Source organism: Ursus maritimus, unplaced genomic scaffold (genome assembly GCF_017311325.1).
Source record: "Ursus maritimus isolate PB19 unplaced genomic scaffold, ASM1731132v1 scaffold_33, whole genome shotgun sequence".
Lineage (NCBI taxonomy): Eukaryota > Metazoa > Chordata > Mammalia > Carnivora > Ursidae > Ursus > Ursus maritimus.
The window spans coordinates 23405947-23430355 of record NW_024425897.1 but is presented as its reverse complement, the minus strand read 5'-3'; the positions used below and the strand labels follow the sequence as shown (position 1 = coordinate 23430355).

At 38.3% G+C, this 24409-nt stretch overlaps 1 protein-coding gene across 1 annotated transcript in view; it reads right to left on the bottom strand.

The window, feature by feature from the left end:
• Nucleotides 1-24409, bottom strand: part of KNTC1 (kinetochore associated 1) — a 66108-nt gene that overhangs the window by 22838 nt on the left and 18861 nt on the right. Inside the window, exons 16-41 of the mRNA XM_008688843.2 lie at nucleotides 24233-24358; nucleotides 24053-24142; nucleotides 23625-23678; nucleotides 22981-23042; nucleotides 19487-19598; nucleotides 18328-18471; nucleotides 18088-18144; nucleotides 17894-17995; nucleotides 15063-15182; nucleotides 14824-14967; nucleotides 14224-14322; nucleotides 13473-13576; nucleotides 12979-13078; nucleotides 12264-12398; nucleotides 11378-11497; nucleotides 9789-9861; nucleotides 9131-9198; nucleotides 5560-5840; nucleotides 4764-4936; nucleotides 4239-4336; nucleotides 3666-3804; nucleotides 3117-3173; nucleotides 2465-2628; nucleotides 1543-1647; nucleotides 1035-1163; nucleotides 320-436 (exon numbers count right to left, since the gene is read on the bottom strand). Coding sequence (XP_008687065.2) covers nucleotides 320-436; nucleotides 1035-1163; nucleotides 1543-1647; nucleotides 2465-2628; nucleotides 3117-3173; nucleotides 3666-3804; nucleotides 4239-4336; nucleotides 4764-4936; nucleotides 5560-5840; nucleotides 9131-9198; nucleotides 9789-9861; nucleotides 11378-11497; nucleotides 12264-12398; nucleotides 12979-13078; nucleotides 13473-13576; nucleotides 14224-14322; nucleotides 14824-14967; nucleotides 15063-15182; nucleotides 17894-17995; nucleotides 18088-18144; nucleotides 18328-18471; nucleotides 19487-19598; nucleotides 22981-23042; nucleotides 23625-23678; nucleotides 24053-24142; nucleotides 24233-24358 — 2973 coding nt within the window. The remainder of the gene's footprint in view (nucleotides 1-319; nucleotides 437-1034; nucleotides 1164-1542; nucleotides 1648-2464; nucleotides 2629-3116; nucleotides 3174-3665; nucleotides 3805-4238; nucleotides 4337-4763; nucleotides 4937-5559; nucleotides 5841-9130; nucleotides 9199-9788; nucleotides 9862-11377; nucleotides 11498-12263; nucleotides 12399-12978; nucleotides 13079-13472; nucleotides 13577-14223; nucleotides 14323-14823; nucleotides 14968-15062; nucleotides 15183-17893; nucleotides 17996-18087; nucleotides 18145-18327; nucleotides 18472-19486; nucleotides 19599-22980; nucleotides 23043-23624; nucleotides 23679-24052; nucleotides 24143-24232; nucleotides 24359-24409) is intronic.

Sequence of the window (24409 nt, the reverse complement as noted above, 5' to 3'; positions counted from 1 at the left end):
CAAAAGTATAAGGCTAAAGGCTAGGTCTGAAACACCTTAGATGTTAATACCAGATATATTTCTATAAATGAGAAAGCTAAGCAGACAAAAATGTCAAGCCCCTTCTAACATCCTTAAAAATATAGAAGAAAGGAAATGAAGCAAATACTCCTTACTTCTTTGAAAACACCAACGCGTATACTTAATACAACTAAAATTTATGAGTCCACGATATACATCCTTTCTCTGAAGAAAAGGACAATGAGATCTTTGTTTTAAGTTTTCCTGGGGAAAATCATCAGAATGGAAGAAACTTCATGGCACTCCAAAGAATACTCACACCAAGTTTGCCAAGACGAATACCCCACCGGGCATCAGTACTGAGCTCACGGAACTTAAGCTCCGTTTCTATTTCCTGATAGAGGCTGGCCATCTGAGAGCCGACCAGAGATATGGCCTAAAAAATTAAAATATAAAATTCAGTTGAAATTGAATAACACCTTTTAGATGAAACCAAACAATATAAATCATAACCTCTCTTTGTGATAACAGGGTGCAATGTTACATATTGCCTGATACACAGTCATTATTCATACAATAGTTAGGTCATTCAACTTTAGCATGATGCCATAAATTTAGTCTGGCTTTCCTTCAAAGAAAAGGCCAAATTTTGGTTATCCTGCAAACAAAACCCGTATAAAAAGCAAATTTTAAAATAAACAATCTCAAAGAGAACTTTTGCATCTGTTAAACTTGTCTTACAAAAAGAACTAGCTCATGGGTCTAAGATTTCAAAAACACTAGGGTTTAGTATAAGAAGTCAAGTTCTATGGCTGCATACAGATTTAAGAAATAAAAAATATCGTAATTCTTTGGGTTGAGCATGATTATGACCTGCATTTACATTCACTAGTCAAGGAAAAGCAGGTAGAAAGTGAGTGAGCTCGACATTTCTTTTGCTTAAATCTTTAAGATCTGAGGGCAAAAGCATTTCATTTCTTCCCCTAAACATTTTAATATTTCAAGAACTGAGGCTGTGGTTCCTTCAGTCATACCAGAATTTTGTCGTAATTATGCCATGCTTTATCTATGAGCTTCCAGAGATTTTCAAACACTTCTTTTTGGGGTAAGAGAGTGCAGTAACCCAATGCCAAGTCAAGATCCACCAGGCGACAATTAAATACCTGTCAGGAGAGCATCAAGAGAAGAACATTCTTTACAATCAAAACAGAATTTGGTCTCTGAAGGCTTGTTACTAAATCTAATTATAGACCCTAGGAAAGAATAAATGTTTCATGAAAAGTTATTTAGAGTAACTCAGTTCCAACTTGTTTGCTTGGTTTTAACATCCTTTATCATTATTATAAATTTAAGGAAACAACTCTAACAAGTTCTATATGGCATGGAACTCCTACTTTCTTCTCCCCTGCGTGACAATTCCTTCACTTCTCTTCAAACCCCCAACACCCCCTCCCCCTCCTCCCTCGTCCTCACTGAGAAATCAGAAGCAACCAGAAGAGAGAGAGAGAAAAAACAGAGAGCTTCCCAAGAACAGATACTCACTTTGTGCAGTAGTGTCGTAGCATTTCCCCTGATAAATGTAACGGCTTTCTCTTTCAATTCCATAACAACATGCTTGGATTTAACCAATGTGGTCTCTCCGAACAACTTTTAGAAAAGAACAAAAGAATCTTTAGGTCCCCTTCTATCTATGCATCGTTCTGAAAACTTTCCTCAAATATTAAGGGACTCCGAAAATTCATCATTATATGCAAAATGTGTTGGCATTTAACTTATGATGACAGACCATTATGGCTGGGGCGGGCGGTGGAATTGACTGGGAAGGGGCAAAAGGAACCATTTCAAACACTCCCTATCTTGATTGTGGTGTTGGTGACATGGTGAATACATTGGTTGATACGCTTAAAAATGTGCAATTTTGAAAGCTATACTTAATAAAGTTAATTTTTAAAAAAATTGGCCTTTATAAATATCAATGCAACAGTAAAAGTGAATATAGTTCTCCCTGAGACTAGTCCCATAAGCACGTTAGCAACAGGTACTTTGTCTTCTAGACTGTTTTCAATGATGCTGTCAGGTAATAATTATAATAATTTGGGTCACCATAAAACAAATAGCAGATAGAGTTTTGACCTAATGTGGTCACTGGATTTGGAACAAGAAGACATATACTATGGCAACCTAAAACCTCAGGCGACTGATTTCACCTCCCTCAGTTGGCTTCCTCATTTGCAAAATGGAGACTCTCAGAGTTGTCGTCAAGATTGAGTCTGAAAAGTGTGCAAGAACCCTGAACTACACCCAAATCTTAGTAGCTGCTCAACAAATGTTTCTTAAATCTTACAAATTATCAGTCCTTGCTCCAGAGCCAAACAAGAAAATATGGACTTCAAATTCTTTTGTTTGGCTGGGCTTTTGTATCTATAGTCATCCAAAGTGAAAGCATTTGTTCTCGAAACTCTACCTTTCCACTCAGACTGGCATTCATGAAACTTGATGCAGAGTGCTGAAGACAAGTACCGAATGAACCGACGACAAATCTTAGGGCCAGCTCCCACTGGCTAGATTCTTGAAGGTTCTGAAGCAGGGCAGAGATGGAGTTTATAATAGGTAAAATAAGATTGTCTCCTGTGGAATGATAAAAGTATTTTATTTCAGTAACAGTATTTTAATCCATTTAGATTTTTTCAAAGAAAGAAAGATTACTGAAAATTGTTTCCAAGGAACATGTACATCTTCAATGGAGATGATGGTCATAGAATTGGTTCTCAAAGTGAGTAAATGAGAGAATTAACATGGGCTTGATTTAAGACAGAAAATAAGTTTGATTATAACTTGTCTATTTTGAGATGCTTAAGTCATTAGCTGGAAAAAAAAAAAAAAAGCACTGCTCCTTTGGGAAGACCAAAATTTATGAACAGATACATAAAAGTTACTTTTATAAGCCAAATGACACACTTTCCTGACTGTCTGGAAGAATAACATTGTAACAGTAATAACTAAGTAACCACATCAAGAACATTAAGTCAGACTCATATTGGAGATTTCAAGGGATTTCTGTACTGGTGTATTTATAAAATCATAACACAATAGTGTACATTTCTGATGTCAAATACCTTCATTAATAGAGCAGTATGGTAAACTTGTAGAATCCAAGGGATGTCTCTTGCTTTCTACAAAAGAGAGTAAAGTACATAACACTAAATAAAACTCGCTCATATTCCAAGAGATACTTAAATATTGTGCTATTATCAAATAATGTCCTAAAGGAAACAGCCACTTTAAAAACAATTTTAAGTGTATACAGAAAAATACACAGATGAGTGTACAACCTGATAAAGGGGATACATCCATATAACAGCACCCAAACCAAGAAACAGAACTTCACCAGCACCTGAAGCCCCCTCTTGCCCCCAGTCATTACCCACCCCCAAGGGTAACCTAACCAGCCACTCCCTTGAGGTCCAACAGCACGCTTCCTTACAGCCTATCCTTGCACTTCATGTAAATGAAATCAGACAGTATTTGTGTCTGGCTTCTTTTGCTCAGCATTATGCCTGCGAGACTCACCATGCTACCGTGCGGCGCTCTGGTTCGAAACCTCCACAGTTTAAACTCGCATAAGGTGGAAATACACGGAAAACAATAACACAAGTGACATTTACCAGCGAGAGGCACAAGCGATGCAATCAATTCATAAATAACCGGGAGCACCATCTGGGACTCAAGTACTATCCCATCTTCACTGAAGAAGTCACTGTAAGACCACTCTTCATATGGATCTTTGTGAGTTCCGAAGGAAGTCTGAATACCAAATCACACGGAAATGACACAAGTAAATACGCTCCAAACACAACTACCACCTTCACCAGGCAGAACCCAGGAGCAGGTGTATCAGAGCCAAACGCAGTTTTGAGGGTCAAAGCCAACCGTGTAGTCTCTTTCTTCATGTCTATGGCTCATAATAATGCCATTTTAAATTAAACTGTTACTCTAAGAGAAGGACAATGTCCAGAGATGCTGGCTCGAGGCCCAACTTTCGAAAGACAGTGCAATTTAAGTTAGCCCATAAATGTGGCTGGAAATGAGGTCTCATGCCCTTGAGTTTTCCGGCCTCGAATAAGAAAACATAAGAGGGTAGATTCAGTATTTTTGTAAAGTACGCAAGTGATTTAAAAGTGGCACATGAAGGATGGGTAGGGGTTTTGTTTAAGGAAAAGAAATTCAAAAGCAATTACTTTCATTAGAATTCCACAGTCATCCATTTGGCACTGTCTGGAAAGCTCTACTGCTGTTAACGTATATTTACATAGTTCTAAAGCATCTAGTAAAAATTCTGAAAGAAAATGGAGAAAAATTATTACACTAATATTTCAGTGTTTGGAATAATGAAAACAATCTTCCAGTAACGGCCATTCAAAATCCTAAAGTAGGCCACAAAGTAGAGAGCTAAGTTTCCACAAAGCTCTGACTACCCTAAATAATGCAGTTCAACTCTTTTCTTAAGCTCAGCCAAGAAGATCGTAGATGGAGAGGCAAGGAATTTCACAACCCCATCAAAGTGACTATCCAGAGTCAGAAACGACATTGTTAATACCTGTAGATATTTTCAAACAGTAATCCCCCTAGAGGATCGATTATAACTGGCTCTTTATAAAATGGAGTGAATGATCTTTTGTCCTTACAGCAACGTCCAATTGTACAGAGACAGCATGTGGGAGACCAGCACGAAACAAAACTGTCTATGTCATAAATCTTGTCACCTGGGCTGCAGATGGTGGCAGCTTGGCAAGCGAGAGCATGTATTTCAGAAGGAAGATGGAGGCCGACAGGTGTTGCCATCGGAACGTCGTTAGCCAACATGTGACAAAGCTTCTGACACGTCAGAAACAGCAATTTACCAGTGTCTGCGTTGCAGTGATACTTAAACAAGTCTCTGCAAGAAAGGATGTGTCGGAAGTTAGAGCATGCAGAGCGAAAGCAAATGCATTTGCCTTTCTTGGATTAATACATGACCACCACCACCATTTAAAATGTCTTTAAGATGTATTTATGGTATCTAAGATGCTTCATCTTCAAACTTATTTGGGACACCATTAACTGTCGGAGTGCAAAGGCAACGTAAATTCAACAGTTAGGTTACCCAATGACCTTGTGTTAGTTACTTGCCTTCTATGCTATCACATTTTTTTTTTTTTTTTAGAGAGGGAGGGGGAGAGAGAGAGAGAGAGAGAGAGAATGAGGGGGGAGGGAGGGGCAAAGAGAGAATCTCAAGCAGACTCCATACCCAACACGGAACCTGACACAGGGCTCGATCTCATGACCCTGAGATCACAACCTGAGCCAAAATCAAGAGTCGGATGCTTATTAGACTGAGTCACTCAGGCACCCCGATGCTACCACTTTCTGACCCAGAGATCCAAACTAGACTCTGAGAGTGAGAAACCAAGAATGACTTCCAGGAAAAGAAAATGTCACTGGCCTGACTCCATCACAAAAGAAGTCAAGGAAGCAAGTGTTCCTTTCAGACAACCCGTGCTTGCGCAGGCTGGGACTCACCTGCACCTTCTCAGTGCTGCTTCCAGATTCCCATGGTTTAAAGCTCTCAAGGTCAACTCGGCCTCCCGCTCTTGTGCAGACACTTGCAGCGCCAGCGCCTGTCTGTACAACTTGGACTCAGCACTGAGGCTCTTGTCCTCAGTAGCTGCAGGCTCTGCGGCACCCCGGGATTTGTGTTTGGTCTGTGTGACTTCATGAGCTTTGATGTACTGTTCCCGGAGCTCTGCAACCAGTGCACTGTTGCTGTAATCTCCAAAGGACAGGAAGACCTCGAAGTTCTCCTAGCAAGGCAAGCAGGCCACATCTGTTTACTTCGTCTGTTGTTAAAAACCATTGGCAAGGCTCAAACCTCTCCTTATTTCTCCCTCAAAGACCACTCCCTTGTAAATTAAGAATTTAAGACTTTATATTTCAAGTTATGAAAGTCATGATATTATAAAAAGTTTGGAAAATAGGAAAAGCCATTTTAACCCAGGACTTTCTCAGTGTCAGCGCTACTGACACCATTTCTCAGTGTCAGATCATTCTCTGTTGTGGGGGAGCCCTGAAGAGCAGGAGGGACAGATTAAGTATTAGATTTGGGTGATTCCACCCTGGTGGCTCGAAGAACCCAGTTTTGCTCTTTTCTTTAATAACTTCTGGTTGGCCACTAATTCCAGACCTAGAATTTACTTTTCTGACCCAATAAAAAAAATCCCACTGAGGCCCATGGAAGGATACCAAGAAGTAGCGACAGTGAGTCAGAACTTCTTCTTTTCTTAATTTCTACACCCCACATGGGGCTCAAACTCACCACCCTGGAATCAAGAGTCACATGCTCTTCCAAATGAACCACCCAGGCACCCCTAGACCTTCTGTTTTGATGCCACACTTTAGAGCAAGGTTTCTCAATCTTGCCAGATCATTCTTTGTTGTGGGGGCTGTCTGTACATTGTAGCAGCGTCCCTGGCTGCTAGCCACTGGATGCCACCAGCACCTTCCTTGCACTACTTGTGACAATCAAAAATATCTTCAGACAGTGTCCCCTGGGCACAAACACACCTGAGTTGAGAACTGGTTAGCCTAATAAGCAGTGACCATTTGCTTGGTATTTCTTCTGAGTGTCTTTCACCAGCATTTTGTGGCTGCATAGATAATGTCATATATTACCTTCTCCAGTTAATACTATGGCATTTCCCCTTTCTTTATCACTACATAGATTCCACAAATATTATTGCTATTTTTTAAAGATTTATTTGAGAGAGCGAGAGAGCACGTGTGAGGCAGAGGAGCAGCGGCAGAGGGAGAGAAGCAGACTCGGCTGGGCATGGAGCCTGACTTAGGGCTCAATCCTACGAGCCTGAGATGATGACCTGAGCCAAAATCAAGAGTCGGTTGCTTAACCAACTGAGTCACCCAGGCGCCCCAGCACAAATATTATTTTTGATCGTTGCATAACTTAATCTATGGTGCAGTATTTGTAAAATGTAAAATTTTCAAACTGATGTTTCTCCCAAAATATTAGTGATCTTTCCCAAAGGGGATGCAACATGTAGAAATACTTATTTATAGAAATAAATACGGGGCGCCTGGGTGGCTCAGTTGGTTAAGCGACTGCCTTCGGCTCAGGTCATGATCCTGGGAGGATCGAGTCCTGCATGGGGCTCCCAGCTCAGCAGGGAGTCTGTTTCTCCCTCTGACCTTCCCCACCTCATGCTCTCTCTCTCTCTCAAATAAATAAATAAAATCTTGAAAAAAAAAAGAAATACAGTATTTCCTATATTTACTACAGATAGGATTCATTACATGTTGCAGTTCCTGCCTTACTAGGAACCACAGAAATGTTTATGCTTATATAACCTTAGATTATCTCTGGAAAAATACACAAGAAACTGGTGACGGTGGTGTCACCTAATGTGGGAAACTGGATAGCTGGGAGTGTCAGGGTAGAAGGAAGACTTGTTTTTCACTATATATTCTTTTAAACCTTTTTTTTTCATCAAAGAATTATTTCCTTATTGTTTACAACATGCAGTACAGAATTTTAATAAGTTTATTTTTTATTGTGGTAAAATATACATAACATACAACTTACCACGTTAACCATTTTTTAAAACCTTTTGAATTATGTATCATCCATGTATAATCTAGTCAAAGATAAACATAGAAGTGATTAAACCAAGAGGTTTCTCTCTTTTCTTTTTCTTTTTTTTTTTTAAAGATTTTATTTATTTATTTGACTGAGAGAGAGAAGCACAAGCAGGGGGAGTACTAGGCGGAGGGAAAGGGAGAAGCAGGTGCCTCACAGAGCAGGAGGAGCCCAATGTGGGACTCAATCCCAGGATGCCGGGATCATTAGTTGAGCTGAAGGCAGTTGCCCAACCAACCTGAACCACCCAGGGGCCCAGTGTCTCTTTCTTCAATGTGCATCTTTTCCCAAAGGAATGCAGCTTCTGTGTAGAGTCAATATATTTCATGATTTTTAAAGGATATATATATTTTTTTCCAGTAATCTTATTTTAACCGTTTACTGCTGCTGAGACAGTGCCAAATAGAATAAGCAAGGGTACTGGGGTCAGACAGGTGCGGTTTGAGTAGCGGGTTCAGGTGACCAGCTCACCATGCTCACTGCAGCACTACTCACAATAGCCAAAAAGTAGAAACAACCCAAGGGTCCATCAACAGAGGAATAAACAAAATGTAGTCCATCCATACAGTGAAACATGCCTAAGCCATAAAAAGGAACAAAGCACTGAAACCTGCTACGCTGTGGATGAACCTTGAAAACATCATGCATCCTGAGAGAGGCCAGACACAAAAGGATAAATATTGCATGCTTTCATTTATATAGGAAATACATAGAATAGGCAAATTCAGAGACAGAAAGTGGATTGGAGATTACCAGGGGCTGGAGCAGGGAAGCAGGGAGTTACTGCTTAATGGGTAAAAATGGAAAAAATGCATAAAAAGCAGAGTTTCTGCTGGGGGTGATAAAAAGCAGATAGTGTTGAAGGTCACATAATACTGTGAATGTAATTAATGCCACTGAACTATATATTGAAAAATGGTTAAAATGGCAAATTTCACATTGTTACAACTATGAAAACTTAATTATATACCCAAGCCATTGAATTATATGCTTTATTTATCTTTTTCATGGAGTTTTTTTTTTTTTTTTTAAGATTTTATTTATTTATTTGAGAGAGAGAGAAAGCAGAGTGAGAGCACAAGCTGGGGGGAGGGGCAGGAGGAGAGGGAGAAGGCTCCCCACTGAGCAGGGAGCCCGATGCAGGACTCAATCCCAGGGCTCCAAGATTATGACCAAAGCCAAAGGCAGACACTTAACCAACTGAGCCACCCAAGTGCCCCCCGTATTATACACGTTAAGTGGATGAATAGTCTGGTATATGAATTATATCCCCATAAGGTTGTTTTTTAAATGACAGAGACAGAGAAAAGGAAAACCATTATGCTGTATTTAAAATTCCCAAAGGCTAGTACTGAAAACTTTAAGGACAGATTAATCACTTACATCAAATTCACTGACTGGTAATTAGTAAAGTAATAACGTTCAATATACCAACATCTTTACCTGTAAGCTGGCAACAACTTTAAATAGTTTCAAGATTTCTTCACATTCATCCTTCTTCTGTAGATTGTCTGTAAATAAATTTTTAAAAGTTACAGCACACATCCAAATTTCCATTATCAGAATTTTTAAAAGCTAAAATTTTAATTGGCTATGGTTTTCTTATCTCAAGTCTTTTCAGAAGCTGAGGTAAAGGAATTTAAGTACAAAAGGAAATCTAATTATCCTTTCTGAAGGTAGGAAAGAGAAATTTATGGGTAATAAGAGAAATGACAGTTTTTCTGAAATAAATTGTAGCTTTTTCCTCCAAGAGCATTTCTTTGCTAATGTTTCACTTAAGATCAAGTTTAAATAGGATTTTGCCTGATCGTGACCAAATGATAACAGAAATATGAGCAGTAAGTACAAGGCACCGAAGAAATCCAGTCTAACCTTAAAAGCTGACTGAAGCATGTACGTTGATAAGCCGATTTTACGCTAGTTTTTATACGAGCAATCAAAAGAATAAAGCAAGGAAGACTTTTCATGAGGAAAAATGGGTGGGATCAATGAAGACAATGAAAGCCAGAAAAACCAGCACGAGGCCTGTCACTGACGCTCCTTTTTGAAAAGGGCAAGCTTCAGAACAAAACCAGGATGAGGGCACAGAGGTACACTCTACCTTTCTGGATGTCGCATAGTATTTTAAGAATGTCTACGGATGTCTTCGCTACGGACATTCTCCAGGCATTGTCCTAAAAAGAAAAATAGAAAATGAAATCTACTTCCTTTATTCGCTACTTTACTAGTACACATACAGACAAATACGTAAAAGCCACAAAATCAGAATAACAGTAAAAATGGCTGAAAAAATAGAAGGTCCGTGTTAGAGAGAGTCAGGTAGTTGAGAAATGGATCATAATTGAATCACACAGAATCTAAACATGAAAAACACCGGTATGACCGCTTGGATATGTGATTTAGAAATACCAAGAATATGCAAATCCCCCAAATCACCTTTTGGCTACACTATAATTAACAGTCACTTGGGTTCACTTTTTTATTTATTATTTGACAAAACATTTGGCAAAATTCTCTGGAAAAGTTAAAAAGAACTAAAGTTGTTTAAGCTCAGAGAATGAAAGTCTAAGAAATAATCATCATCTTGAAGACTGACAAGGTTAAAACAAACAAAAAGACAAGGAAAATCAAAGAAGGAAAAGCTTTAATTAAAGACAGGGTGTACATGAAACACACAAAGCACTCAAACGTTTCCACTATGGGGTACAGTCTGGGCTGGTGGTTAAGGTCGCAGACTCCGGTATCAGGCAGAGTTTAAGTTGGGGTTGTGCTACTTTCTAATAACCTTGCGAAAGTCACTTATCGCAAAATGTTAGTTTCTGAACTTAATCTGTAAAGAGTGACAATAGGAACTATCTCACAATTTGGTTGTAAAGAAGTGGACAATTCATTTAAAGTATTTAACCTAAAGCCTCCAGCATAATAAGAGCATAATAAATATTAGATACCCAAATAACCAAACTCACTTCCCTAAAGGTAAAAAATTACTGAGATGGACTGCTGAGATAGGTTGGGGGATATCGAAGGATAAAAAAACCTAAATTATCCTGGATAAAGTAGATATTTGGTTCCTTACCTTTCTAAAGAAGAGCACTGGCACTCCTGAAACTGTTCCACGTCAACGTTCTAAGATTACTTAGATTTCCATGAGTTCTGTGGCTGACATGATTTTTTTTTTAAGATTTATTTATTTATTTTAGAGAGAGCATGCAAGTGAGTGGGGGGTGGGGCAGAGGAAGAGAAGCTTCAAGCAGACTCCCCACTGAGCTAGGAACCTGACATGGGGCTTGATCTCAGGATCCATGATATCATGACCTGGACCAAAACTAAGAGTTGGATGCCTAATTGACTGTGTGTGGCTGACATTATTATTGGATAGTAATGACTATATCCCATACAACACGAAACACTGTTTATATTGCAAAGCTTTACGGAAAACTCTTTGTGTACAACAACTACTTAAATTAATCCTTCTGGTTTGTAGATCCTAGATTATTCAGTGGGGGCTCAAGCCATTGCTCCAAGGCAGCCATATGTGGTTCTTTTCTATGTAGTAAATTTACACAGGGATTTTTACATTAGGACATTCTAGCAGTGAGAAGAGAAGATATTCCTATCTGCTTATCTTTCCATCCTGTTGATTACTATCCATAAATATTGGATTTTTCTATATTTCAGTGAAAATCTCACCTCTTTAGAATCATCTGGTTCTTCTTGCAATGCCAACCGTGCCCATATGATCACCCGTTCCGCAGTTTTCTCAGCTTCAGCAGGAGGCAAAGACCTCAACAGAAGGACACAGTCTTCACCCTATAAACAGTGTTTGAAAGAAAGAAAAAACAGCTGGTACTTGTAAAGGACAGTTTAGACGTACCTCTTGCTTTTTTCCATTTAAATGTGAAAAGACAGCATTTTAAAAAATAGAATATGGTTTGATGTTTTAAAAAAACCAATAACTCTGGTTTTGATGACAGCAGACAAAAAAAAATTAAATTCAAATACAACCCTTCGTATTTTGTAATTCTTAAGTATGCTCATGGTTATGGAATTATATCAAAATGAAGACATTTAAAATACAAAAAGAAAATGCACATCCTATTCTGGATTCAAAGGGTCCTACAGTGTATATAAAACACGAGTCTGTTTCATAAATACCAAAGAGTATGAAAGTTCAACAGCTAGTCACAAAATACTTTCAAAGAACCGACAGATATGAAGAACGTGGCCAATCTAACATCCAATATTTTCATCTTGGTATAACCTCCTTTTTCTTTTTTTTTTTTTTTTAAGATTTTATTTATTTATTTGAGCGACAGTGAGTGAGAGTGTAAGCAGTGGGAGAGGAAAAGGAAGAAGCAGACTCCTCACTGCGCAGGGAGCCTGATGGGGGACTCGATCCCAAGACCCTGGGATCATGACCTGAGCTGAAGGCAACTCTTAACTGACTGAGCCACCCAGGTGGCCCTTGGTATAACTTTCTTTTGTGTTAATCTATTCGGATAATTTGATTGACTTGAGCTTTTATAGACTCACTTAACAAAGAAACCTAAGAACGGACAATATAGAACTTTCATACCTGGTCTCTATCAATCAGGTCAATAATCCTTAGACTGTAAATTTCATCGTCGGGCAACATATATGCTTGAGCCACCTTCAAAGCATCTTCTAAAGAAGATGGGACATCTTGCTTGAGAATGTATCTGACCACCCTCTGAAACAGAGACAGTATACACATTTCTTCATTATGAAATCTCAGAGAACCCAGAAATCCTTTGTTCATAAAGGCAAAGTACTCATCAAATTAAAATCTAGCAGCAAAAAAACTAAGCTGTGTGAAAAATTAAAACATGATTTGTATTCTGAATTTTATGATAGTCCTGTCTACCTTCCCCCCCCCCAGGTTTATTGGGGTATATAATTGACAAACACTGCATATATTTAAGGTATATTCCTTCAGCTTCTTAATGTACTTGTTATCTTTACTATCCTAATAAACAAGTGAATACCCATTTTCTAATGATTCTATTATTTTTTTAAGTTTTATTTATTTAAGTAATCTCTGCACCCAGTGTAGGGCTTGAACTCATGATCCGAGATCAAGAGTCACACTCTCCACCTACTGAGACAGCCAGGCACCCCTGAACACCCTACTCACACTCTATCTAACAAAACGATAGTAGTGGAGAACCTAGCTCTGTTAGCCTTTGAGAATATAAAGTCCTCATTACATTTCCCAAGCTGCCCTCAGAATAGAACAGCAGGGTTCAAGACCCTTCAACTATCGCACTTACCATGATTTCTTTGTTTAAGAGGTTTACCTCCCTTACTCCATAGCCTCGTAAAAGTTTTTTCATCTCCATTAGTTTGTAACTTTCCTGCAATAACTTGACTCTAAAAGGAAATTTATTAATATTTTTAAAATGATTTTTAAAAAGATTTTATTTATTCATTTCTTTGAGAGAGAGAGAGAGAGCAAGTGAGCACATGAGGAGGGGAGAGGAGCAGAGGGAGAGGGACACACAGACTCTGTGCTGAGCTCAGAGTCCGACATGGGGCTCGATCCCAGGACCCTGAGATCATGACCTGACCTGAAATCAGTAGTCAGATGCTCAAATGACTGAGCTACCCAGGAGCCCAAGAAATTTGTTGATATTAACATGGACTTTTTTGTTTTTAATGAAATGCTAAGGGACATAGTAAAGGGCATAAAGCATAAATGAATGTCAAGTGAAAAGAGGAGGCTTATCCAACACCAACACCACTATCTGGGAGACTGTCATCTTACTTGGGATGGTCCATTTCTAAGTGCTGTTTCACCAGCTGCTCCACAGCTGCGCTCCAGGGAACCACCGCCGCGTACATTATCTTAAGCACAGCATCGAATATGAGCTACAAAGATACACATACACTGACCATGAAGACCCCCTGGACTTATGTTTCATGTAAATTAATGACATTACCGAATCTACAGCAGCAGAGGTCTTACATCTACTGTGTCGTACTCTGAGAATATCACCTCTGACTGCATAAGTATACGTTTCTTCTGATTCTCACACATGAAGAGCAATTTCATTATTTAGAAAAACTCAGAAAAATATTTTCTCTGCTGAAAGTGAAGTCATATAGTTCTATTCCTTTCTACAGTCTCTAGTCTCTAGTCCCTGTGTTTAAAACTATTTTTCATAATATTATTAATACTTTATAATGGTGACCAGTAACAGTGGGAAGTCACAATAAAAGTGTGTTATACCAGATTAAAAAAATGTGTCCATGTTTGTATAATCATAGAAAAGCCTGGAAATATAGGCACCCAATCATCCATGGTAGTTCTTCTAGGGATGGGAATGAGAAATTTTTTACTTCTTATTTTCTATAATTAAAGAAAATGGAATTATGAGTTTTTTAAATTATTATTCTTTTTCCAAACTTCAAAAATTCTCCTTAACAAATATGCATTGCCTTTGTGATCAGAGAACAAGTTTTAAGAAAAGATGTAAGGTTCAAAAGGAAAATCTCTATGGTCACTATTTACTTACATCTGTGTCCGATAAACATCCTATTACCGCCATGGCTTTTGCTTCCCATGCAGTTTCAAAGAGTGATGTGGACTTTGAGCTACATCTTTTCAATAAATCCTAAAAGGGGATAAACATATATATTTTTTTAATTCAAAACCCTCACTAAAAAAAAAAGGTAAAAACACATATAGATATAGAAAAATAGCTTTTTTATGGATGTGGAAAAAAAACTACTTAGCCATGAATGTTAAACAATGCTCAAAAAACACAAAATTCCAAAGCCTTGGTCTTTAGCTTTATATGGTACAGAAAACTTAAGAAGGAAATATTCTTGAAGAATCTACAAATGAGATGATTGCAGCTTATTAATGTGTACAAAAAACTGCTCACATCTATTGAGCTCATGCTCCTATTATTTCACAACAACCATTTGGAGAAAGTCCTAGTATTGTTCCATTCTGCCTAATGTTACCAGTCAATCAGTAAAAGTTATGCCACATTAACCAATACAATATGCTGCATAAATCCCAATGGTAAAGCATGACATTCCTTATAGGGTTAAATGTTTAAACAATGACACACACAGATGCAAGGGAAAAAGACTCGATCTAAAGTTACCTCTATGTAGAGCAGGAGAAGTTCCTCCTCTTGTAAGCCATGTTCCCGCATGTAAACTCTTATAAACTTCTCTAAGATAGAAGGAATCAGCTCTGGGGCTAACACTTTATCAAACATGCGGAATACAATGGTGGTTGTATTCTCCTGGATGCCAAGAGAAAGGTGACATAGATGCAAGTTCTAGTCATAGAGGCTGTGATTAAAAAATAGTAACACTTCGGCTAAATCTAGACTTTTACCTTCTCGAAATCAGAGAGGGCCAATTTGCAGTTGTATTTCCTATGCAATGTGATCAACTCCTGCAAGTTATTTACCAAAGTCCTTAGCTGACATACTTCCTCTGTGTTTTGATAATCCTTCTAAAACAAAAGTGTGAAAGGGGAAATATACAAAAAAATCAGAATTATTTCAGATAAAATAAAAAATGACCATGATTGTGTACATAAGAGGAAATCTGCACCTAATGCCTTTAAATTTTGTAGAATTTTAATTCGTTAACTAGTACAAATTAACAGATCAGAGTCCATCAGAAATCTAAAAGCAATTTTTTCTCAAAAAAGACAAAAAACAAAAAAAAAACCACCCAGAAAAACTTCAATGTTAGGGACACCTGGATGGCTTAGTCAGTTAAGCATCTGACTCTTGATTTCAGCTCAGGTCATGATCTCAGGGTCCTGGGATCTAGCCCCAACTTGGGCTCTGCATTCAGCAGGGAGTCTGAAGATTCTCTCCTCCCCCTGCTTGTGCTCTCTAAAATAAATACACAAATCTCCACACACCTGGTGTGGAGCCTGATGCCGGGCTCAATCTCACGACCTTGAGATCAGAACCTGAGCCGAAATCAAGAGTTGGACATTCAAATGACCGAGCCACCCAGGCTCCCCTAAGATTTTATTTTTTAATTAATCTCTACACTTAATGTGGGGCTTGAACCTACACCGTGAGATCAAGAGTCTCACTCTCCACCAACTGAGTTAGCCAGGTGCCCCTGAACGTTAGTGTAATATTTTATACTTAGATACAAAAATATCGTTTAGGGGTGCCTGGGTGGCGCAGTCGTTAAGCGTCTGCCTTCGGCTCAGGGCGTGATCCCAGCGTTTTGGGATCAAGTCCCACATCAGGCTCCTCCGCTAGGAGCCTGCTTCTTCCTCTCCCACTCCCCCTGCTTGTGTTCCCTCTCTCGCTGGCTGTCTCTCTCTGTCAAATGAATAAATAAAATCTTAAAAAAAAAACCCATCATTTAGATGGCCCTCAATGTCCCATCTATATAGATCAAGATATAAAGATCAGATATAAAGCTGTAACATTACTTAAACTTTTTTACAAGAAACAGAATTTTCAATATTGATAAAGACAATTAACAGGGAAAAGACAGAGTAGTGTTTTGTTGGTTTTTTTTTAAGATCTTATTTATTTATTTGACAGAGAGCACAAGCAGGGAGAGCGGCAGGCAGAGGGAGAGGGAGAAGCAGGCTTCCTGCCGAGCAAGGAGCCCGACATGGGGCTTGATCGCAGGACCCTGGGATCATGACCCGAGCCAAAGGCAGACATTTAACTTACTGAGTCTCCCAGGTGCCCCAAGACAGAGTAGTGTTTCATAGCAAGTGGAAAAAGCTCTTCTGTGGAAAAATATATTATAGGGGTGCCTGGGTCGCTCAGTCAGTTAAGCGTCTGCTTTTGGCTCAGGTCATGATGCCACAGTCCTGGGATCCAGCCCTGTATCAGGCTCCCTGCTCAGTGGAGAGTCTGCTTCAACCTCTCCCTCTGCACCTTCCCCTGCTTGTGATCTTTTTCTCTCTCTCTCTCAAATAAAATCATTAAAAAAAAAAAAAGAAAAATGTATTATAATGATCAATATACATTATATAATATATATTGATTATATACATCAATACACTGCTTGAAACATATACAAAAAAATTCCTGTTTAATTTTTAACAGTGTAAAACCAGTAAGTACAATTATTGGCAAGAATCTGCTATATCAGAAAGCAAGAGGAAATTTATTATTTATTTTTAGGCTCTAGAAATTTAAGGAATAGGTGCAATTTCATAATGTATATTATTTTATATAAGGTCCACCTTCTGGTACTTAAGTCCTTAATACTTCTGAGTTGAGATCATACCGGGATGTCTCACATATTAGTTTATAAACTAATTTATGGCACTCCAACAAACTTTTTTAAAATACAAGAATGTACTTTTCTTTTTTTTTAATATAATGAATGCTTTCTAGTTTTTAGAAACCTAAAGAGAAAAAGAAATTAACTTAAGAAATTTAGAAGCCAAATAATAAATTCAGTTCGTGAACCTCAAATTAACATCAACTATAACGTCAGTATTCCTGAGCTTAGTAATCTTTCTACCACTGCTTTTTTTTTTTTTCAGTCAAAAAAGTCCCAGCATTTTTTAAAAAAATTTGATCTTTTAAAAAATTCACTAGTACTTAAGCCATAATGGCTATTGGAATGCCTAAGAAATGCAATCAGAACTGGGAGTGGTTTGCTGGTTTATTTATTTATTTATTTTAAAGATTTTATTTATTTATTAGACAGAGATAGAGACAGCCAGCGAGAGAGGGAACACAAGCAGGGGGAGTGGGAGAGGAAGAAGCAGGCTCATAGCAGAGGAGCTTGATGTGGGGCTCGATCCCATAACGCCGGGATCACGCCCTGAGCCGAAGGCAGACGCTCAACCGCTGTGCCACCCAGGTGCCCCGGTTTGCTGGTTTAAATAAGTCCTTGAAAACTAATCCTAAAGCATTATTAAATTTCATTCCTTTAAAGGACTGTGAAAATCCCAATTCTACTACTGAGGAGTATATTTATATATTGTTTCCTGTTTGTTTGGTTCAATAGAGAAAAACAAAGCATTAAAATAGGTTGAAGTTGTGATAAGAGTATCAGGAAGAAAAAAAGCACATTTTTCTTCTTGTGAATTTTAAAAGTACACAATAAAAGAGGACACAAACAGAAAATTAAAGAAGTGGATGTATTTCTAAGTACATGTACACATATCCTTTAACATAAATTAAATGCTTTATTACTGAAAATTCATTTTCTATATCATACCAAGGAAATCCAATGCCAACAGGACACCAAGACCAATTCATCGGGGTTTTCTGCTGTAAAAAATACCTCGGCCAGTTGAAGTCCATTTTCTGGCCAGTTTGCCTTTAAAGAATAACACAGACCATTAAAAGTAATGTTGTATGCCACTGGGAGTGTTTGAAATGTCTTTTCAATGCTAATTATACTGGTATTACCTTATCGGTTAATTCAAGGTTCCTGGCCGCTTGTTCCAACCATTTTGCAAGAATTTTCTGAAACAGACATATCATTTAAAAATAAAATAGCAGATAATCACTGAAATAATTTAAAACCCCCATGATAATCTTTCAACAGAGAGACAAACTGAACTACTTGACATTGGTGCCACTCTTCAGTGATGTAAGGCAAAGGCTAGACTTGAATCATCCAGAGTGGAAATACTGAAGGCAACTCACCTGCCCTTCAGGTACGGCCCTTCTCACAAATGGGATCACATCATTTTTAAGCCACGGACAAAGCTTTTGCAAAGATACTGGTGTAGAAATTGAGTTGAGCAAGTTCTCAAGCATTTTCACATCAAATCTGCTTTCAAAATTTGCCTAAATTACACAGAGTGAGAAATTAAGATCTATCGGGCAGATTTAAAATGACAGCCTCCCAAAAGGGAAAGACTTGTTAGGAAGTCATTTCAAGAAAACTTTACTAACTTAATTATGAGCACTAACGGTGATTTACTCTATACTGATGAGTCGCTGGCAGCCACAAATTCCGAGAACTTTCATGGCAACAAGTACCAACAAATAGATTAGGTGGTAGTGGAACTGGCAGAGGAAGGAAAACTTAAGGAGGTGATAGTACAAATCCTAACAAGCGATGTGTCCATGAATGACATCACACCAAGATACCACTTTTTTTTTTTTTAAAGATTTTATTTATTTATTCGACAGAGATAGAGACAGCCAGCGAGAGAGGGAACACAAGCAGGGGGAGTGGGAGAGGAAGAAGCAGGCTCATAGCAGAGGAGCCTGATGTGGGGCTCGATCCCACAACGCTGGGATCACGCCCTGAGCCGAAGGCGGACGCTTAACCGCTGTGCCACCCAGGCGCCCCAAGATACCACTTTTTGAACCTAACGATACTTGCCAACATTTAAGGAATCAGAGCAGAAGTGCTAATGCACAATCCCTTTACACAGTCTGAGCTGCAATATTTTGAACCTCTCCACCAACACTACTTAGGAAAGTCCATCAATAAATCATTCAGTAACACGTTGCTTTTTTTTTTTTTTTAAGATTTTAAAGTAATCTCTGTGCCCGATGTGGGGCTCGAACCCACAACCCCGAGATCAAGAGTCACATGCTCCACTGACTGAGCCAGCCAGGTGCCCCAAAATGTTGCGTTTTAAGCTAAGTTTAGGAGTTAATTAGACTCTGAATGAGATGAAACACGTTTCTAAGATATCTTCACTTCTAATTTAATATCATCAGGATAATTTTATCAAACATTCCATTTCCCACTCACACCTGACACCCTTCATCCATGTGAAGACAACAGATTCAATCACCTACCCCAGGAGCTATAAAGCCATTAACGACAAAATGCAAAACGGATTACCCGATGTCGAAGCCAAAGGTACTGTGCACAAACAAGGTTTCCTTCTCTTAGCTGTAAAAAGATATCCTTAAGGTCATCTTCATTATTCAGAAATTCAATCCAAGAACTACCACTGCAAAGTCAGAGAGGAAAGAAGTTAGTAGTTAAAAAAAAAAATTAAGGTCATAATGTTACAAGTGGATACCATTAGACATTTTAACCAGTGGTTTGTTTGGGGTTTTTTTCCCTTCAAAGTTAAAAAAAGGATCCAAAGATTATACAGTAAAAAGTAGTTTCCTTCTTATCCCAGACTTGTAGAGCTCCCGTTATCCTCCCTGAAAGTTGCATCTCTTCTTATAGGTCCTTCCTGAGATAATCACTGCATATACAAGCAATTACTTTAAGATTTTTTTTTTTTTTAAGATTTTATTTATTTATTCGACAGAGATAGAGACAGCCAGAGAGAGAGGGAACACAAGCAGGGGGAGTGGGAGAGGAAGAAGCAGACTCATAGCGGAAGAGCCTGATGTGGGGCTCGATCCCATAACGCTGGGATCACGCCCTGAGCTGAAGGCAGACGCTTAACCGCTGTGCCACCCAGGCGCCCCTAAGATTTTTTTAAAAAGATTTTATTTATTTGAGAGAGAGAGAGCAAGTGATAGCAAGAGCTGGGGAAGAGGCAGAGGGAGAAGGACAAGCAGGCTCCCCACTGAGCAGGGAACCCTATGAGGGCTCGATCCCAGGACCCCAAGATCACGACCTGAACTGAAATTAGATACTTAACCAACTGAGCCACCCAGGTGCTCCTATTATTTTAAGTTTTTAAAATGAATGAGGGTTTCCTGGGTGGTTCAGTTGGTTAAGTGTCCAACTCTCAATTTCAGCTCAGGTCATGACCTCGGGGTCCTAGGATTGAGCCCTGAGCCGGGCTCTGCACTCAGTGGGGAGTCCCTCTCCTTCCCTCTCTCTAAAATAAACAAAATAAAATCTTTTGTATATGTGTATATGTATATACATACATGTGTGTGTGTATATATATCTATAGATATATACAGTTCTGTAAGTATCAGTCAATGAGATAAGGTAAGGGGGAAAAATGAGGAAAAATTATCATTATTTGAATATATAATTACACACTTGGAAAAAATTAGATCAACTGAAATATTATATGAATAATAAAGGAATTCAAGGGCATCTGGGTGGCTCAATCAGTTAAGCATTATCTGCCTTTGGCTCAGGTCGTGATCCCACGGTTGGGATCCCATGTTCGGTCCCCTGATCAGCGGGAGTCTGCTTTACCCTCTCCCTCTGCCTCTCCCCCTGCTTGTGCACGCGCTCTCTTTATCTCAAATAAATAAAATTTTTTAAAAAAAGGATTTCAATAAAGTAGCCAGTTAAAAAGTAATCTTAAAAAAATAGCTTTTCATAGCCTTTCAAAAATATGATGGAGAAATGTCCCATTTATAACAGTAGGAAAAATATTTAAGATCTATATAAAGACAACTGAGTAGATATTACTCAGGAACATAAAAAAAGGACAGAATGAGTAGATACGTAACATCCTTAAATAGGAAGATTCAATACTGTAAAGATACTGGTTCTCCCCAAATTGATCTTCAGTTCAGCACACTCCCAATAAAAAAGTAAAAATAAATAAAAATTTTAAATCTAATTAAAAAAGGATTTTTTTAAAAGATTTTATTTATTTATTTGACAGAGATAGAGACAGCCAGTGAGAGAGGGAACACAAGCAGGGGGAGTGGGAGAGGAAGAAGCAGGCCCACAGCGGAGGAGCCTGATGTGGGGCTCGATCCCATAACGCCAGGATCACGCCCTGAGCTGAAGGCAGACGCTTAACCGCTGTGCCACCCAGGCGCCCCAAAAAAGGATTTTTTAAAAAGATTGTATTTATTTATTAGAGAGAGAGTGTACGCATACGAACAGGGGTAAGGGGCAGAGGGAGAGAGAGAATCTCAAGCAGACTCAGCACTGAGCGAGAAGTGTGATGCAGGGCCCAATCTCATGACCCTGAGATCACAACCCAAGCCAAGATCAAGTGTCATACACTTAACTGACTGGGCCACTCGGGTGTCCCCCAAATAAGATTTCTTTAAACTGTGTAAGGTACTATCCCAAAGATACAAATGTAGTGATCCAAAGGGGCACCTACACCCCAATGTTTATAGCAGCAATGTCCATAATAGCCAAACTGTGGAAAGAGCCCAGATATCCCTCAACAGATGAATGGATACAGATGATGTGGTATATATACACAATGGAATACTACTCAGCCATCAAAAGAAATGAAATCTTGCCATTTGCAATGATGCGGATGAAACCCGAGGGTATTATGCCATCAGAGAAAGACAATTATATGATCTCAGTCATGTGTGGAATTTAAGAAACAAAACAGAGGGTCACAGGGGAAGGGAGGGAAAAATAAACCAGACAAAATCAGAAAGGGAGACAAACCCATAAAAGACTCTTAATCATAGGAAACAAACTGAGGGTTGCTGGAGGGGAAGGTTATGGAGGGATGGGGTAACTGGGTGATGGACATTAAGGAGGACATGTGATGTAACAAGTCTTATTATATCAGACACGATTCACTGACCTCTGCCTCTGAAACTAATAATACACTATATGTTAATTAATTGAATTTAAATTAAAAGAAATAATAAATAAATAAACTGAGTAAGGGGATTCTCATTCTAAATGTCATACAGAAAAACAAATATGAGAAAACTGCCCCCTAAATTCTAAAAAGTAAGGAAAGTATAGCAGGGTTAGTCTTCCAGATAACAGGACATTCTAAAATTACGTTAATTAAAACTATATGATACTGGTGGGTGCCTGGGTGGCTCAGTTGGTAAAGGGTCTACCTTCGACTCAGGTCATGAGTTCGGGGTCCTGGGACCGAGCCCCGCATCGGTCTCCCTGCTCAGTGGGAGCCTACTTCTCCCTCTCCCTTTGCCCCTCCCCCCAACTTGTGCTCTCTTTCTCAAATAAATACAATCTTAAAAAAAAACTATACGATACTGGTGAATGAATAATATAAAATCAATTGAATACTACGTCCAGAGACAGACAAATACATGTCAGATTGCAAGCCTAACACTGCAATTAGTAGGGAAAGGGGGATTGACTAGCTACAAGGGAAAAAATAAAGCTTCCTTTCATTGTTAATTTGGCAAATAAACTTGTATTATCTTTAAGATAACTGTATCTCATATGTGTAAATAATGATATTCTTGGTGCACATGTTAATGTATCTAATAGAATCAACTGCCAGAAGTGAAATTGCTAAGGCAAAGATATGTGCATTTAAATTTGCCTTTCAAATTTATCAGTTCCCATACAGTGTAGAAGAGTGTCTGAAACCTAGCAAGAAAATAGTATTTTCCATCACTCGATTCCCAGAAACACATTCAGTCAAAGCAATACTTTATCTTTTATGATATTCTAAACCAAAACCAATTCATAATCTAAAAATGAAAAACGAGGAATGTACACACCTGAATTTTTCTGGCCCAAATGCTCCATAAAAAGTAGTCAATTTTGCATGAGCCCTTAGTACCTAAAAGGAAATAACGTGATAATCTGAATATCGTATCCAAGAAAATTAAAATTTAAAACACCAAAAATAGGCTTTCTGTTTCAGAAGTCTTGCACACATGCTTATTTCACCCCATATTATAGGTCAATTCTCATAAATACAACAAAAAAAATTGGAATAATGGAAACATTTCCAATCACATTCAATGCAATAAAACTGCAAAAGAGAAGGCATTTGCACATTGACTGTAGTGCCCTTCAAAATTAATTAGTTTTCCCGGTGATTTATAAATGCCCTTATGGTAAAATCCAGCCAGATTATACCAAAAATTTACTTTGAAATAAGAGTTTAAACCATGATAGTCATCATAACAGTTAACATTGACTTGTGTGGTTAACCAGTACTAGACACTATGCAAAATGGTTTATATAAATTACTCCATCTGACTTCAAAATAACCCCGTAAGTACTATTATTATTCCCATTTTTCAGTAAGGAAATAAGTATTAAAATAAGTTGCTCTTGAAAAAATACAGGTCTATCTTGAATTGAAAAACATATTGTAAATGTACATTTACCCTCAAATTAAGTACAATATAATTACCTCTTTTAAACCATCAGAATAGACAGGAACAGTTTTATTTTCTTTTTTCAAAAGCTAAGATGAATAATGAGAAACAATGTTAGAATATCTGCTATATTAGTTTTTTTCATGAAACATGGATTTTCTGTGAAAGGAAACAAATTATCAGATCACACTAAATTCTGAGACAAACAGTGAATGATAAAGAAATGACATATCTTAAAAAATTATGCATCTTATGAAAACAGCTCACAATATTTTGCCCATCTGTTACACCTTGATTTTAAGGAATATAACCAGCAACAGTATTGACAGCTCACTGAGGGGAACCTACAGCAAAAAATGCACTTCAGAACATGTCTGTGATAGAAACGCAATGCATTTTTTTTTTTTAGATGGTTTCTTTTGCATGAGACAAACTAACAGGTACAAACGTTATAAAAACTTACCCTGGTTTTGGCATAATTTAGCATTTCCTGGGTTGTTTCGTAAGTTAGCCACTGAGCCTCCAAGCAGTAATTCACCACAAATTCGTCGTCCTGTTTCAGAAATGCCAGACACAGTGAGGCGATCTAATGTTGATCAGTCCATCAATCTGAATACTCCCATACACGACAGGGAAAACATACCTGGATTTTACGTAGATTTTCCTTAGCTTCATCTACGAGTTTTTGCCATTTGGTCTGCTCGCTGGTGTCTGCAGAACTCAAGGCTAATCTTTCTAATATATCGTTGGATTTCACCTTATAAACAAGCTGTAATATAAACATGCCACATTAAGGAACTTGAAGCAAAGTCATGCCTGT